The sequence below is a fragment of the Trachemys scripta genome, chromosome 3, assembly GCF_013100865.1.
Source record: "Trachemys scripta elegans isolate TJP31775 chromosome 3, CAS_Tse_1.0, whole genome shotgun sequence".
Lineage (NCBI taxonomy): Eukaryota > Metazoa > Chordata > Testudines > Emydidae > Trachemys > Trachemys scripta.
The window spans coordinates 159216299-159232374 of NC_048300.1; the positions used below are offsets into that span (position 1 = coordinate 159216299).

Sequence of the window (16076 nt, forward strand, 5' to 3'; positions counted from 1 at the left end):
ATTGAGAAAAAAGGATAATTTGTGGTCATGCTGATGACCACAAGTTCAGACTATTGGAGAATAGGACCCAATAGAGGGCGGACTGGCAGATTAGCAAATGGTTTACACCCATTACGCGGTGGTGGATACTTCTCTGAAACTTTATTTGGGCTCTAAGAACCCACCCAGTTTTTATTCACTTTCAGTGTCTTATATTGTTGCCACTTTTGTCTCACCCAAGGGGAGCTGGATATGGATCTCCCCAGCACCTTTCAATGCTGCTTCTGAATCACGTAGAAAAGTTACTGAGTAACAACCACACCCTTAATATTAAGAGGTCCCCCCACAATGTGGGAGGGATTGAGAATAACAGAAGATCCTTACGACACATGTACCCAATTAGTTCATTAATTGAGTTATCTACTATCATGGCAGACTCATGTTATTTCATATCTAATCAATGTGTGATTAATAGATTTAAGCTGTAGATATAGATATAAGTAGGATAGGATTATAGGAGTAAAAGATTGACAAGTTTTTGAAGAAAGGAATGTGTATTAGGTATATAAGTAAAATAAGGCCATAATGCAAGGCCTACAGGCTAAGGCCTGTAAGATTTCAGCTTAGGTTTACTATGCCTCAGGCTTAAGGATGTTTGACATAAGTAGAAACAAGGAGTCTGGTGGCACCTTAAAGACTAACAGATGCCACCAGACTCCTTGTTGTTTTTGTAGATACAGACTAACACTGCTACCCCCTGATACTTGACATAAGTAGGTGACCCAGGAATAACCCTATGCTAGTAAAGTTACAAGATTATGGTAAAGAATGTGCCAATAGTGATATTCTGGGAAAATATACTTCAGTGAACCCATCTAGACTGCAAGGCTAGATGTCTGTATCATCATGAAAAGTTCTCTTACTGCAAGTGACCATGGGAACATGTTTACGTAAATGTTAATAAGATGCTAATAAGAATAAGGAGAACTACAAGAACAACCTATGAGAAATAGGGCACTCCCAAATGTATGGTGTGTGGAAGTATAGGCCTTGGCTACACTTGCGAGTTACAGCGCTGTAAAGCCCACAGCGCTGTAACTCACTGACCGGCTACACTGGCAAGGCACGTACAACGCTGTATCTCCCTGAGTACACCGCTGCAGGTACTCCACCTCCCCGAGAAGCATAAGAGATACAGCGGAGTGTCTACAACTCTCCCCTGTGTGTGTGTACCAGGAATCAACCTGCAGCGCTGTACTGATCACTGTCAAGTGGCCAATCCTCTCCATTGTTGTGACCGGCTGCAGGAATGCGGAAGTGCCGGTTTCAAAGCTCGTACCACAGAGAAAAAGCAAACAGTTTGCTGTTTGCTTTGAGTGAGTGAATGAATGAGCAGGGGGCCGGGAGTTCGGAACTTGCAAAATAGAGTGCTGACACGCTCCAAAAAAGCACTCTCTCTCCCCACACCTACCCCTGTTTTGAAAAGCACGTTGCAGCCACATGAATGCTGGGATACCTGCCCATAATGCACCGCTCCCAACACAGCTGCAAATGTTGCAAGTGTGGCCACGCCACTGCTCTGGCAGCTGTCAGTGTGGACAGACTGCAGCACTTTCCCTACTCAGCTGTACAAAGACAGGTTTACCTCACAGCGCTGTACAGCTGCAAGTGTAGCCAAGCCCATAGATAAGGAAAAGGAGGTTGGAACTCTCATGCATATGCATAAGGTGTTAAATGTGATCATACTAACAAGATAACAAGCGTTCAATGGTATGGATAGGGAAGGAAGACCCCAGCAGGAATCACCCCTCTGATGACGACCACCTTCTTCAGAGACCCACCAGCCTCTATAACACCTTTGGTTATACGCATATGAATTCAACAGCAGCTATTGCATGGGCTCTCTCAAGTTTTGTATGCATCTTTGTTATAGTAACCTTAATCATCTGCTTACAATGTACAATACAGACAAGGTTCCAGACTTGTGACTGTGTTTGTAATCATTGTTTTCATCTTCTTGTGTTCCTAGAGCCTCCCAATCTAAGAAAATCGTAAAGAATAACATTCACCCTATTGCTCTGAAATATGTAGCACCACTGGAGCTGAGCTGACTCCCGAGGGACACTATAATTTAACACAGAACTATCAATTCAATTTAAAATAGATGTAATCCTTCTGCCAGTTGGTGTGAGCAGCAAGAAGGGCTGGGTTCAATATCTAGGGGGTTCCTTTTCAAAAATATAACCAAAACCAGCTCGGCATGACCACTGCCAGTCAATCTTAGTGATTTTAGCTCTGTGCAGGCTGGGCAGAAACATAGTCCTGCCACAAGTGATTTCAGCTCTCACTGATTTCCAGCTCAGGGCAGTCAGGGCAGAAGCACAGTCCTATCACAACTGGTTTCAGCTATGATTGAGCAATTAAAATAACGAAGAGGTTCCTAATGAAGCCTATTTAGCTCTATTCTTTGAACTGTGGGGGAGGGAGGGAACCAGTCTAGGGAAGATCCTTTGTGAGGGTGTGCAACCTCCTGGCTGTGGATACCTGTACCCACCACTCTTACTTTCACGGGGCTCTGACAGAGCTCCTGGCTTAATGAGGTTCTTTCAACTGAGGGTGGCCCCCTCATTTGGGACAGGTTAAGTACAGTCCTGCTTTCCTGTATTCCTATAATAATTATAACATTGGTAACTGTATTTCATTACCCCCGCATTCAGTTCTAAGGTGTTTTGTACACTTTGACACTGCAGTATCTGCTGAATATGTAAACAGAGCAGGAGCAAACTGTATTTACATAAACACACCCGAAGTCTCTCCCCCTCCCAGCTAGCTGTCAGGGAAGCATTCATTCAGACCCTGCTTACATAAAGGCTACACACAATTCATATTTCAATAATGATTTTCCATCAACACCCTTATAGTGTTGCCTATTAACTCTATCCATCAAGTCACTTACAATAAAAAAATTGGGCCAAGTGTCTTCATCACACTGTTCATCTACTATGCCCTGAATAGAGGAATACAAAAAAAGTGTGACAAAAACCCTGAAAAGGGTAAACATAGCAGAATGGGGAGCTGCAGTTATTGTCCCACTCTCTATAAAAATGCAGAATCACATCCCCATGTATTGCATTCAACTGGCTCTAACCACCACATTGGAAGTGACGAGTAGGGCATAGGTGCAGCATCAGGACCAACAGCGTCATGGTTCCTGAGTGATTCTGCTGCCTGTAGGAGAGAGAAACCCCAGAAACAGACATGCCAAACCCGTGAAAAAAATGCAGAAAGTGGGCTTGTTTTTGGCTTAATTGGCTTGTGAGTTGCTTGTTGACTAGTTTTTGGCTTGAGGTTTGTTGCTTGTAGCTTACTGCTCGTTGCAACTTTTTTTTTTTTTTGATCGGCTCCTGGCAAGCAGGAGCAAGGGGGGCAGAGAGTCAGGGATGCACAGTGGGCCCACCACAGTCTTAGACTGCACACTGAGGGGGGGGGAAATCTAGTCACAGAGTGTTGGGGTTCTTAGGGATTGGCTTGTTTTGGCCTTGTTTTGAAATGGGATTATCTTGATTTTTGGTTTATTGGGAAAGTCAGGGTGCCTATTTACCACGTGAAAGTTGGCAACTGTGTCAGGAAATTATGCACAGAGACTCCCATACCCTGAAATCTGCTGGCTTGGAAGCAAAATGCCCTAGGGAACCTCAGGCTTCCTGTGATTTGGAGGGCAAACACATGAGGAGACCTGTGTCCAAACCAGCTTGATTTCCTTCTTTGACAGGGTAACTGGTTTGGGGAATAGTGGGAATGCAATGGACATAATATAGAGACTATAGCAAGGCTTTTGACACAGTCCCACATGACATTCTGATAAGTAAACTGGAGCAACACGGGCTTAGCAGAATACAATTAAGTGGATACATAATTGGTTAAACAACCACAAACAAAGAGTAACTATTAATGGAATGTTGTCAGATTGGAAGGAGGTCTCAAGTGGGGTTTCCGCAGAGATCTGTTCTGGGTCCAGTGTTATCTAAGATCTTTATTAATGACCTGAATGTAGGAATAGAGACATCCTGATCAAATTTGCAGACCCAAAGATGGAGTCATGGGGGGAGCAGTTGCAAACACTTTGGAGGATAAAGCTAAAATTCAAAGGGATCTTGATAAATTATAGAATTGGGCTATAGACAACAAAATGAAATTTAACAAAGACAAATGTAAGGTGCTACACTCAGGGAAGAAAAACCAAATGCACAAATACAGAAAGGGGGGAAACTGGCTTGGCAGCAGCACTGCTGAGAGGATCTGGGAGATATTGTAGATCACAACTTCAACATGAGTCAACAATGTGATGCTGTTGCAAAAAACAGCAAATGCAATTTTAGGTTGCATTAACAGAGGCATAGTGTGCAGTCACGGGAGGTGATAGTACTGCTCCATTCGGCACTGGTTAGTCCTCAGCTGGAGTTGTGTGTCCAATTTTGGTCAACAGTGTATAGAAAAGATGTAGAGAAACTAAAAAGGATCCAGAAGCAAGTGACAAAGATGATCAAGTAAGCAAATGCTGAAGGAACTCGGTATGTTTAGTTGGGAAAAGAAAAGATTACGGGGGGGACATGATAGCGGTCTTCAAATACTTGAAAGGCTGCCATAAAAAAGATGGAGAAAAGTTGTTCTCTCTTGCCATAGAGGGCAGGACAAGAGGCAATGGGCTCAAACTACGTCATAGCGGATTTAGATTAAATCTCAGTAAAAACTTCTTAGCTCTAAGAACAGTAGGACAATGGAACAGACTGCCTAGGGAAGTTTGGCTAGCCATCCATCTTGGATGGTTTAGACACAACAAATCCTGCCTCTTGACAGAGGGTTAGACTAGATGCCCTTGCAGTCCTTTCTAAGCCCATGGTTCTTTGATTCTAGATCTGAGTAAGGGAAGTTGTGGAAGGTTTTCAAAAGGAGGCTGGATGGTTTAGACACAACAAATCCTACATTTTGACAAGAGGTTAGACTTTCACTAGATGACTTTTGTGGTTCCTTCTAATCCTCTATAATTTTATGACTGTAGCAGTGATCCTATGAGTTGAATCCCGTGTAGGTCTAGAAGCACTTTTCCTTCTTCCCTGGGTTATACGGGGGTGGAGGGAGCACTTTGTCCTTATGATGTAAAGCCATTATTCTAAGAGTTTTCTAATATACTGTGTCAACAACTTTCATAATTCCTATTTTTTCTTTACAAAGAACAATGCTCCTCCTGGGGTGTTGAGTAATATATATTTTATGGGCTTTTTCTCCATAAATTACTGTGCTATTTCCAGTAATTTCTACAAACTATAAACATTGCACTTCTGACAGTCACTTTTCTTTTCAGAACATGGGACCAAAATGTGAGCAACACAGCAGGAGGGAAGAGAGAGATCCATATTGGGAGGGGGGATGGGACGCAAAAATTGTTGCAGTCCCCAAATAGCAGCGATTTATAGGTTGACAATTTAATGAGATATATTTTCTGTGCTCAGTTCGTCGGTGATGCTTGGAAAAGAAAATAGGTTAGTAACAATAATTTCCACGTCACATTGGATCACATTTTTATTCACACAACACCCATATTTCTTTTATTATTCACATTTGTCATGCACCCAGCCATGCTGCTACAACACTGGATCCCCTGGTTGTGTGAAATGTGTGTCCGACGTGTATTGTCTTTGTCTTAACCTCAGGAACAATGTCTTTATGCTTGTGTCCAAACACACCACTGGAGGTTAATGAATATTAGGTCCAATATGAAGTACTGACACATATCTTACTCAGATGATAAATCATGTATGTCGATTAAGAGGTCTGAAATTAAGACTGAAATTTTAAGATTTCTTGAGGTTTGGAAGGAACGTTTTGACCATTTATTTTTAAAAATAATTCAAAAGGTTAAAAATCCCACAATACTCAGATAGATCCATCCACCCCCATCTGGCTGCAATTCATGAAGACATTACAAGTTAAGATTTCTAATTTCTTTTTGACTCCAGCAATTGTTCCCCTGCAGTATGACAAGTCAGCAAGTATCTGTATGCATATGCTAGGTCATGTGCACCTGTATGAAACATCAGGATTCCAGATGCTTTTCTTGCATGTATTTTACATTACATCAGCAGAAATGAAGCGCATGCTGAAGTTGCCTGCAGTTATGTACTGAGAAGGCTTACCTTTCAATTGACATGGAATCTGAGGGTGGGAAGTTAATCCTTGCGAGAGGTCACAGTCCACATATCTGCAGCAGCACCAACAACTGCTGCTGTCACTCTTTGGACAACGTGCTTATTCTGTAAATTCTCGGGGAGGGAGAGAGAACAGGCATGATGAAAGAGGGAAATTATTACATGCAGTATAAACCCCCTCCTCATGTACAGGGGAGCCAACACATAAAAGCATTACATACCATACAATGTATATGAGTCTCTTCTATAAGTTTCCTCAGAAGAGAACCTTTTTGAGCGCATTGATTCTAGGAAGAATGTTGCAAAAGTTATTTCTTGCACTACATTAAACAGCCCGTTTAGAGATTGCTCTTGCTCCTTCAAAGATATTAGAAATTGAGAGCACTCCACTCTGATTACTGTTAGCTTATTGACTGAAAGTAGACTACTACAAACAGTGGTGTCAATGACAGCATAGTGTACAGTATATGCTATGACTGAAAGGTAAAGAACATCTAAGGGTATGTCTACACTACAAGAGTAGTTCGATTTTACTTAAATCGAATTAGTGGAACCAATATTACAAAGTCAAACGTGTGTATCCACACTAAGAACAGTAATTTGACTTTGTGAGTCCACACTAACGGGGCAAGCATCAACATTGGAAGCGGTGCACTGTGGGCAGCTATCCCACAGTTCCCTCAGTCCCCGCTGCCCATTTTAATTCTGGGTCGAGCCCCCAATGCCTGCTGGGGAAAAAAATGTATCGAGGGTGGTTTTGGGTAACTGTTGTCATTCAACCATCACTCCCGCCCTCCCTCCCTGAAAGCGCCGATGGGCAATCAGTTCGCGCACTTTTCTGGTGAGTGACAGCGCGGACGCCACAGCACTGCGAGCATGGAGCCCGCTGCGACCATCACTGCAGTTATGGCCGTTGTCAACACCTCACACCTTATCATCCACCTTTTTCAGAGGCAGATGCTGAGAAATCGGGCGAGGAGGCTATGGCAGCGGGGTCAGGACATTAAGTCTGAGAGTGGCACAGACCTCTCGCAAAGCATGGGACCCCGTGCCGTGGACATCGTGGTGGCAACTGGTCATGTTGTGGAACATGATTCTGGGCCCGGGAAACAAGCACGAACTGGTGGGATCGCATAGTGTTGCAGGTCTGGGATGAATCACAGTGGCTGCAAAACTTTCGCATGCGTAAGGGAACTTTGTGAGTTGCTGTCCCCTGCCCTGAAGCGCAAGGACACCCGGATGCGAGCAGCCCTGACTGTCCAGAAGCGAGTGGCCATAGTCCTCTGGAAGCTTGCAACGCCAGACAGCTACCGGTCAATCGTGAACCACTTTGGCGTGGGCAAATCTACCGTGGGGGTTGCTGTGATGCAAGTAGCCAACACAATCGTTGGGCTACTGCTCTCAAAGGTAGTGACCCTGGGAAACGTGCAGGTCATCATAGATGGCTTTGCTGCGATAGGATTCCCAAACGGCGGTGGGGCTATAGATGGAACTCACATCCCTATCCTGGGACCAGAGCACCAGGCCAGCCAGTACATTAACAGAAAGGGCTACTTTTCAATGGTGCTGCAAGCACTGGTGGACCAAAGGGGACGTTTTACCAACATCAACGTCGGATGGCTGGGCAAGGTTCATGACGCTCGTGTTTTCAGGAACTCTGGTCTGTTTAGATGGCTGCAGGAAGGTATTTACTTCCCGGACCACAAAATAACCATTGGGGATGTGGAGATGCCTATAGTGATCCTCAGGGACTCAGCCTACCCGCTAATGCCCTGGCTCATGAAGCCCTATACAGGCGCCCTGGACTGTGAAAAAGAACTCTTCAACTACCGGCTGAGCAAGTGCAGAATGGTGGTGAAGTGTGCTTTTGGACGTCACAAGGGGAGATGGAGAAGCTTACTGACTCGCTCTGATCTCAGCGAAACCAATATCCCCATTGTTATTGCAGCTTGCTGTGTGCTCCACAATCTCTGTGAGAGCAAGGGGGAAACATTTATGGCGGGGTGGGAGGTTGAGGCACATCTCCTGGCTTCTGATTACGCCCAGCCAGACAGCCATGCGATTAGAAGAGCCCAGTGGGACGCACTGTGCATCCGGGAAGCTTTGAAAGCTAGGTTCCACAGTGAGCAGGGTAACCTGTGACTATTAAGTTTGTTTAAAGAGAAGCTGAACCTGCCCCCGTTTCTTTACCCACTTAATGTTGACTATCCTCTCCAGTTACATACCAGTCCCCCCCGTTGTCCCCCTTCCAACACACCTTTAAAAATAAAATAAATGGAACTCTGTTCATTAACACCGTTTTCTTTATTAAGGGTTTCATGGTAAAGGGTTGAAACTGGGACGCAGACTGTGGTGGGGAGCAGGTGTAGTGATGGAAAGGACACTTCTAAACTTGAGGAATGACAGGCTCCTGCTCTTAGAGCGGTCCGCAGTGGTGGACTGGTTGTTTCAACGGAGCCTGCCACCCCTCCTTTTCCAGACTCTGTGTGTGGGGGCTATGTGACTTTGTGGCGGGGGAGGACGGTTACAGATCCCCTGCTGCATGGCTCTGTCATCCAGGCTAAGGACCGCTGCATAAGATCTGTAACCACCCTCCCCCGCCACAAACTCACATAGCCCCCACACACAGAACATGAAAACCACCTCCCAGACTGACCAGGGTGCCTAGTGACTGCAATGTGTGTGTGACCTGCTGCTGAACCTGCCCCCGTGTCTGTACCCTGGTAAAGATGACGGTCCTCTCCAATTACCAATCCCCTTTCCCCCCTTCAACACACTCTCCTCTAAAAGAACCTGAAGGAAACAGTAATTAACAGAAACATATTTTTTATTAACAACTACACAGTTAGAGGATGACACTGGGAAGGGGGCTTGGGTGAGGTGCTTTTGGAGTGAAGGAAAAGACTTATCAAAACTTTGGGAATGAGAGCCGTCTGGTACTTGAGCAGTCTGCAGGGGAGGAGTGACTGTTTTCACGGCCCCTGCCGCCCCTCCTTCTTGGGACTTTGGGTGAGGGGGGGATGGGACTTTGTGGCGGGGGAGGGTGGTTAGAGATAGACTGCAGCGGGGATCTGTCCTCCTGCCTCCGGTCCTGCAGAACATCTACAAGGCGCCGGAGCGTGTCCGTTTGCTCCGTCATTAGTCCAAGGAGCGTTTGAGTCGCCTGCTGGTCTTCCTGCCGCCACCTGTCCTCCCGTTCTCTGTGTGATCGCTGGTATTGCGACATGTTCTCCCTCCACTGGGTCTGCTGTGCCGCCTCGGCTCGGGAGCAGCCCATAAGTTCAGAGAACATCTTGTCCCGTGTCCTAGGGACAAATTGCCTAGGGAGGTTGTGGAATCTCCGTCTCTGGAGATATTTAAGAGTAGGTTAGATAAATGTCTATCAGGGATGGTCTAGACAGTATTTGGTCCTGCCATGCGGGCAGGGGACTGGACTCGATGACCTCTCGAGGTCCCTTCCAGTCCTATAATCTATGAATCTATGAATCTATGAGTCCTTCTCTTTCATCGCCTAATCTGTGCCAGCCTCTGGGAGGAGGATGCCAGGGTAGGTCGGGAGACACTCGCAGCTGTGAGATGGGAAAAAGGGAGTGAATTCCTCACAAAGATACATTTTTGTGAACAATGAACATAGTCTTTCTCTGTGAACAAGACCATACACAGCAACTATCACATGCGCACTCAGGACAAGGTCAAATTTTTGGCCTTCGCATTCAGTGCCTGGGGTCTTGGAGTACAGATCACACAAACAGGGCAGGACAGCAGAATTCGGCTAGCAGGTGGACATGGTAAGCTGTAGACTTTTGGCTGTTGAAAGCTTAATTTATAGCAGTGCCCTCCTTCCACATTCAAAGCAGTGCCCCTAGTGTTGGCCAGTTCCTGCTGCCGGCAATCCAGCCAGCATGAACTCTGCCCCTGTCCCACCCCCCTCGTGGCTGTCCCCGGGAAAGATCCCTGTATGCTGCCCCTGTCCCGCCTCCACCGCATGGCTGTAAACCGCCAGTTACAGTTATGTAAAGGAACAGGCAATCAGTCCCAATACTAACATTCCCCTAATTTAAAGCAGGTCACCATGAGTGATATCACTCTGATGAGGATCTCGGACACAGAGAAAGACCGCATGCTGCGTGAATGCCAGCAAAAACCAGGGCCATATGCGGCCATGCTGTGCGAGGCACTGATCCCGGAGTACTTGTTGCTAGCCTGGCGCGGAAAAGTTTCCTACCATGGAGGACGCAGTAAGGCGCTCTCCCCAGGAACCTAATGCAAAGGCTTTCAAATTACCTCCAGGAGAGCTTCGTGGAGATGTCCCAGGAGGATTTCTGCTCTATCCCCGGACACATTGACACAATTTTCCAGTAGCTGCATTGGCAAGGACTAAAAAGTAAAGCACCTAGGGCAAAGTAATCATGAAAAACCCATTGTTAATATTCCATTCCTGTTCTGATCAAAATAAATGTTTATATGTTTAAAACACTTACCGACTGATCCTTCCCCTGATTCAGGGTCAGGGTTAACGCCTTGGGAGGGTTGGTAAGGGATCTCTGTGAGGGTGATGAAGAGATCCTGGCTGTCGAGGAAATCAGCGTTGTATGCGCTGTCGATTGCCTCATCCTCCTCATCTCCTTCCTCATCTTTCCCGTCCGCGAACATGTCCGAGGAAGCAGCCGTCGACAATACCCCATTGTCAGAGACCATGGTCAGTGGCAGGGTAGTGGTGGCGGCTGCACGTAGAATGGAATGCAGTGCCTCGTAGAAACGGCATGTCTGGGGCTGGGATCCGGAGCGTCCGTTTGCCGTTTTGGTCTTCTGGTAGCCTTGTCTCAGGTCTTTGATTTTCACGCGGCACTGCATTGCATCCCAGCTGTATCCTCTCTCTGTCATGGCTTTGGAGAGCTTCTCGTAGATCTTCGCATTCCGTTTTTTCGATTGCAGCTCCGAAAGCACGGACTCATCCCCCCACACAGCGATCAGATCCAAGACTTCCCGATCCGTCCATGCTGGGGCCCTCTTTCTATTCTGCGATTGCATGGTCACCTCTGCTGGAGAGCTCTGCATCATTGCCAGTGCTGCTGAGCTCGCCACGATGTCCAAACAGGAAAGGAGATTCAAACTGGCCAGACGGGAAAAGGAATTCAAATTTTCCCGGGGCTTTTCCTGTGTGGCTGGTCAGAGCATCCGAGCTCAGACTGCTGTCCAGAGCGTCAACAGAGTGGTGAACTGTGGGATAGCTCCCGGAGCTATTAGCGTCAAATTCCATTCACACCTACCCTAATTCGACATGGCCATGTCGAATTTAGCGCTACTCCCCTCGTCGGGGAGGAGTACAGAAATCGATGTAAAGAGACCTCTATGTCGAACTAAATAGCTTCATTGTGTGGACAGGTGCAGGGTTAATTCGATTTAACGCTGCTAAATTCGACATAACCTCCTAGTGTAGACCAGGCCTAAGAAACAAACAAGCCCTTTTTCATTTGACATCCGTTGCTTTAACAAAGTAACTGTTCTCATAAACAGGTGTTCTCAAGCTACTGAACAGTGTGAACCACATTTAAATGGAGATTGTCCCCTTACCGCAAATTGCTTCCATGCATCAATGGTGCCGAGCAACTGCTCCTCTCACTCACCGTCACATCCCTGTGGCAACTATAACAAATGCTTAGAAGGAAAAAATAACATTAAAGAGGTATTTCTTAATTATCTTTTAATGCAATTTTGAAGCTGGAAAGGAGGAGTCAGCTGTCCACAGGCAACCAACAAGTGTTCCACAGAGAGCCAGTTTGTGAATAACTGGTCTATGCAGTCATTAATAAGTATAAGAACTGGGCAATTGTTATATCAGTATTGACGGAAGGCTTTATTCCTGGCCTATTTCTGTTCACCCTTTCTCCATAGTGGTTCAAGTGGGTGAGCACAACACAGCATGAGTCATAGTGGCAGAACTTGGCTCTTCATTTTTTTATTTAATCCCTATACAAGCAAACCTCTCATTGAAGTGATTGGAAATTTTGCATGAGTAAAGCATGAGCAAAAACTGAGTAAGGGCTTCAAGATTTGGCCTTTCATGCTTTGTAAAGGGGCATGCACATTTATGGTGCTGTCTAATTCATAACACATTAGAGTTGTGTGTCTTTATAGTGGTGTTATTCAACAAAGTCCATAAAAACACCACCTGTTAACTTGTGATCAGTACATGCATTGGAATGAGAATTATGTCTGTGTTCGTATCTGGAGCAAAAGTCTCCACACTGCAATCTGAATTTTGCAAGTTAAACTAAAAAGAAACAAAAAAGGCCTAAATTTTCAAAAAATTCTACTAATTTGGGTGCTTCTGTTTTGTGGGAAACAACTTGAACACCAAGAGTCTTATTCTCAGAGACCCATAACACCAGCTGAAGAGATCACAACAGGAACACTCTAAAAAACTGTGGCACTCAAAATTAGAAGCCACTTTTGAAAACATAGGCTGAAGTGCACAATATATACTAGCATACAATTATCCTGCCTTTTTTGAATATTTTGGAAAGCAATAACAAAGTTTTGTATCTCAGGAAGAACCTAAAATGTCTGACTGGATGGAGTAGAGCAAGATAGTGAAAATATATAGTTCTCAATTTCATCCCACTTCGTGGCACTTAATTCCCTTGATTAGCTGAGGTTCATTCACTGCCACCAGTTATTGGTTTATAACAGTGTAATATCTTTATTTTCCTATTCCTCCAGTCCAGGAAGACATCATTCAAGACTAATAAAAATTACATATCACACACTGGATTGCAAAGCCATTTATTAGTGCAGAGAGCCAGCTTTAATAATATTTCTCCTTTGTGCATTTCAGTAATGACTGTGTCACTATGGAGAAACAATGATAGTTTCTATGGCAAAACAAGCTATGTGGCACAGGAGGGGAAGAGAACAAATGTTACTTTTTAAATTTTAATTTCATCCACTGATGTCTGTCTATTCTGAGTCAAACTAGGAAGATTATGGAACGGATATAGGCATTTTCACAGCACTAGCAGATTGTGTAGTAATGTGCATATCCCAGAATTAATGAAAATTAGTTTAATACTCATATCACTGGTAAATTAGCTTCATTTCAACTAAGTGCAAAACAACAAGAAAACAATGGTGGAAACAGCTAGCGATGCAAGAGAACCCCCCCATATCATAAATTATCAGTGTTATAATCCTACATTTTCAAATTAAAATTTCCTTCACACTTATTAGGGGTGATTTGCTAACAATATAATATCAATCCTGTTGTAAGTCCTGCTAATTACTATGATGTCATTCAAGTTATTCTGAGAGATTTATCAGCTGATTGTCCATGTATTTGAATAGAAAATGAGGCTCAACTAGGTCATAGGGCTGTATTGCATTCACATATTGTAAAGAATCCATATTTACATATACACAGATATGGTAGTTCCCAGCAAAACAGGCTTAATACGGAATAGAACTCAGTGCATCTTTCTCCAGTAGGAGAGGTCTTTACCACTTTAACTAAGGGAGACTTTCCTTATTAGTTGGTACTTACCATCCTCTTTGTAGGCCAACCACTAGAAGGTGACAATCAGATACCTGAGCCATTTGATTCCATCAAAGTACAGGACAATGGTATATATGCACACTAGCCAATGCTATGTGCTCTACTCAGTTTCAACAGTGGGTTATTTTTATTTTTTGGAATACCTAAAAATGTGCTAGGTATTGAACAGTATGGAAGGCATTAGATTCTGGTGAAGAGAAAGAGAGTTGAATGCTCAGGCACAAGAACATTTGGTCTCTGTTGTTTACCATACGTGCTTCTGTTTACTCTGAAAAACATATGCCAAAATTTCAAGGCAACTTTTGGGGGGGGGGTCTGTTTACATGCAAATCAAGGGGAAGAAGAGACGAACCATAGAAACCACTCTCGGTTAAGAAGCTCTTTCTCAACCCATTCCCTGGCTCCTGGCTGAAGAAGAGGCCTCTCTAAGTTTTTATCTGATGGGATCCATACTTACAAGCCCTTATAAAAATCTCACATGTGGATCACATAAAATATGCACTCAGAGAAGCCTCTTCTTTAATTCCTTGACATGACTTGCACATTTCCAGGGTGAATTACATTCACCTACAAAAAAGAAAGCCATTCATTAGATTGAAGAGTAATATTTTATTCAAATAGAAAACAACATAAAAGAGGACAATCCAAAGGAACCTGTAGATAAAACAGGGGGTTGGCCACATAGACGGAATACGCACCTTGGTTTAAAAAATAAATAAATCTATACATTTGCTTGTACCAAGTTTCCAAATGGGTTGTGGTGTAGTACTCCCAATGAATACAAATCTTTATCATCACATTGAGTTTTTGCAGAATGCACTTAAAGTGGAAATTTGAAACACTTGACTGATGACATTCATATAACTTTTATACAGAACATTCCATTTCAAGTGTATTCATTCCAATTGAAGTAAAGTTCAAGGCAAATAAATATAAATGTAAGTTTTGTTTTGTTTTTTTCAATTCAAATTCAGCCCGTGTACTGGTTTCGACTATGAATAAGGCATAGTGGTTCAAGTACTACCTTAACAGAAACAGAACAACAGCGAAAAAAGAATACCATGAAGTTCTTCTATCAAAGTACTTTATTAGGGAGGGTAAAAAGCATTGTTCAAACACTCTGAATAGCCCTGGCTTTCTGCACTATCCATCTCCTCAAGCTCAAAGTCATCTGGATCTTGGGTTAATTGGTCGGTGTCCTCATCTGAAGTGGAAGGGCGTGTTAGGATGATTCGAGGTATCTTGAGTAAAATAGAAAGGATTTCAGAGAAAAGGGATGAGAGAGATCAAAAACAAGAAAGCACAAGAAAACAAAATTATATTGAATGAAAAGAGAGAACAGAGCCAATGAATTAAATAACTAGTGCAATTAAAATGTGCAACAGATGCAAGCAACACAGCAGAGATCTGTAGCAGATGAAAGAGTATGAACAATGTACTTACCTATCATACCTTTTACAAAATCCATGCACTGGAAGCAAGGATATGAGTTACTACGGACCTCAAATCTTTCACTCCTCACATAACAAACAAAGCAATATTCTTATTTAGGTATCAAGAAATGCACACTTCATCATAACACAAACATTTAACTCTGATACATTTTTCAAACCCCAATAATTAATATATTATTTTGATTTTCAAGTCTTTATATTTTCTTTTAAGGAATACACTAAAAAGGAAACAATTGGCAACCTAATCACTATAACAAATAATATATTAGTCACATGATTGTAGACATTTTTGGTAAAGTACTGTACTTAAAACTGACGTGCTTTGAGAATTGTATGTGATTTAATTTTATTTAGTAATTTAGCAATTTTTGATGATAGGAAAGTACATGACATTGTGATTGATGACAAAATTATGACGGTATATGGACTTTAATTTGAGGCTGATGAATGTATTATTAATGCATATATTTGGATTGTTGTATTTCTTTTTGAGAAAGGTGTGCATTATGTTTAAATTTTGAGACTACTGGTAAAAGTAGTAGTTATTGCGGATAAGATTTAAGGTTGCTCTATTGTGTTGAAATACGCATTTCTTTCTGCTTGATAAGAATGATATGCTTGTTTATTAGGTTAGCAGCATGCGATTTATCATATCCTTAACTATTCATTTCCTTGCTCTTAATGGTTTAATTTTTGTAAACAATGTGGTAGGTAAGTGCACAGATATCACTTAGCAACTTCAACTAGTTTTTTGAAATGAGATTTTGGTTTTACAAATTTCCCAAGTAATTTTTGGTTCATTTTTCCCCCCCTCTCTAACTTCATCTTAATTAACTTAAGCAAAAGAAAAATATAAAAAACACAGTGTTTTAATTAAAAAAAAAA

At 43.2% G+C, this 16076-nt stretch overlaps 1 protein-coding gene across 1 annotated transcript in view; it reads right to left on the reverse strand.

Moving 5' to 3' along the window:
• Positions 1–14630: 14630 nt before the first annotated feature.
• LOC117875513 (protein scribble homolog) overlaps positions 14631–16076 on the reverse strand; it is a 43268-nt gene continuing 41822 nt past the window's right edge. The window contains exon 7 of the mRNA XM_034766896.1: positions 14631–14978. Within this exon, the coding sequence (XP_034622787.1) occupies positions 14826–14978 (153 nt within the window). The 3' untranslated portion in view covers positions 14631–14825. The remainder of the gene's footprint in view (positions 14979–16076) is intronic.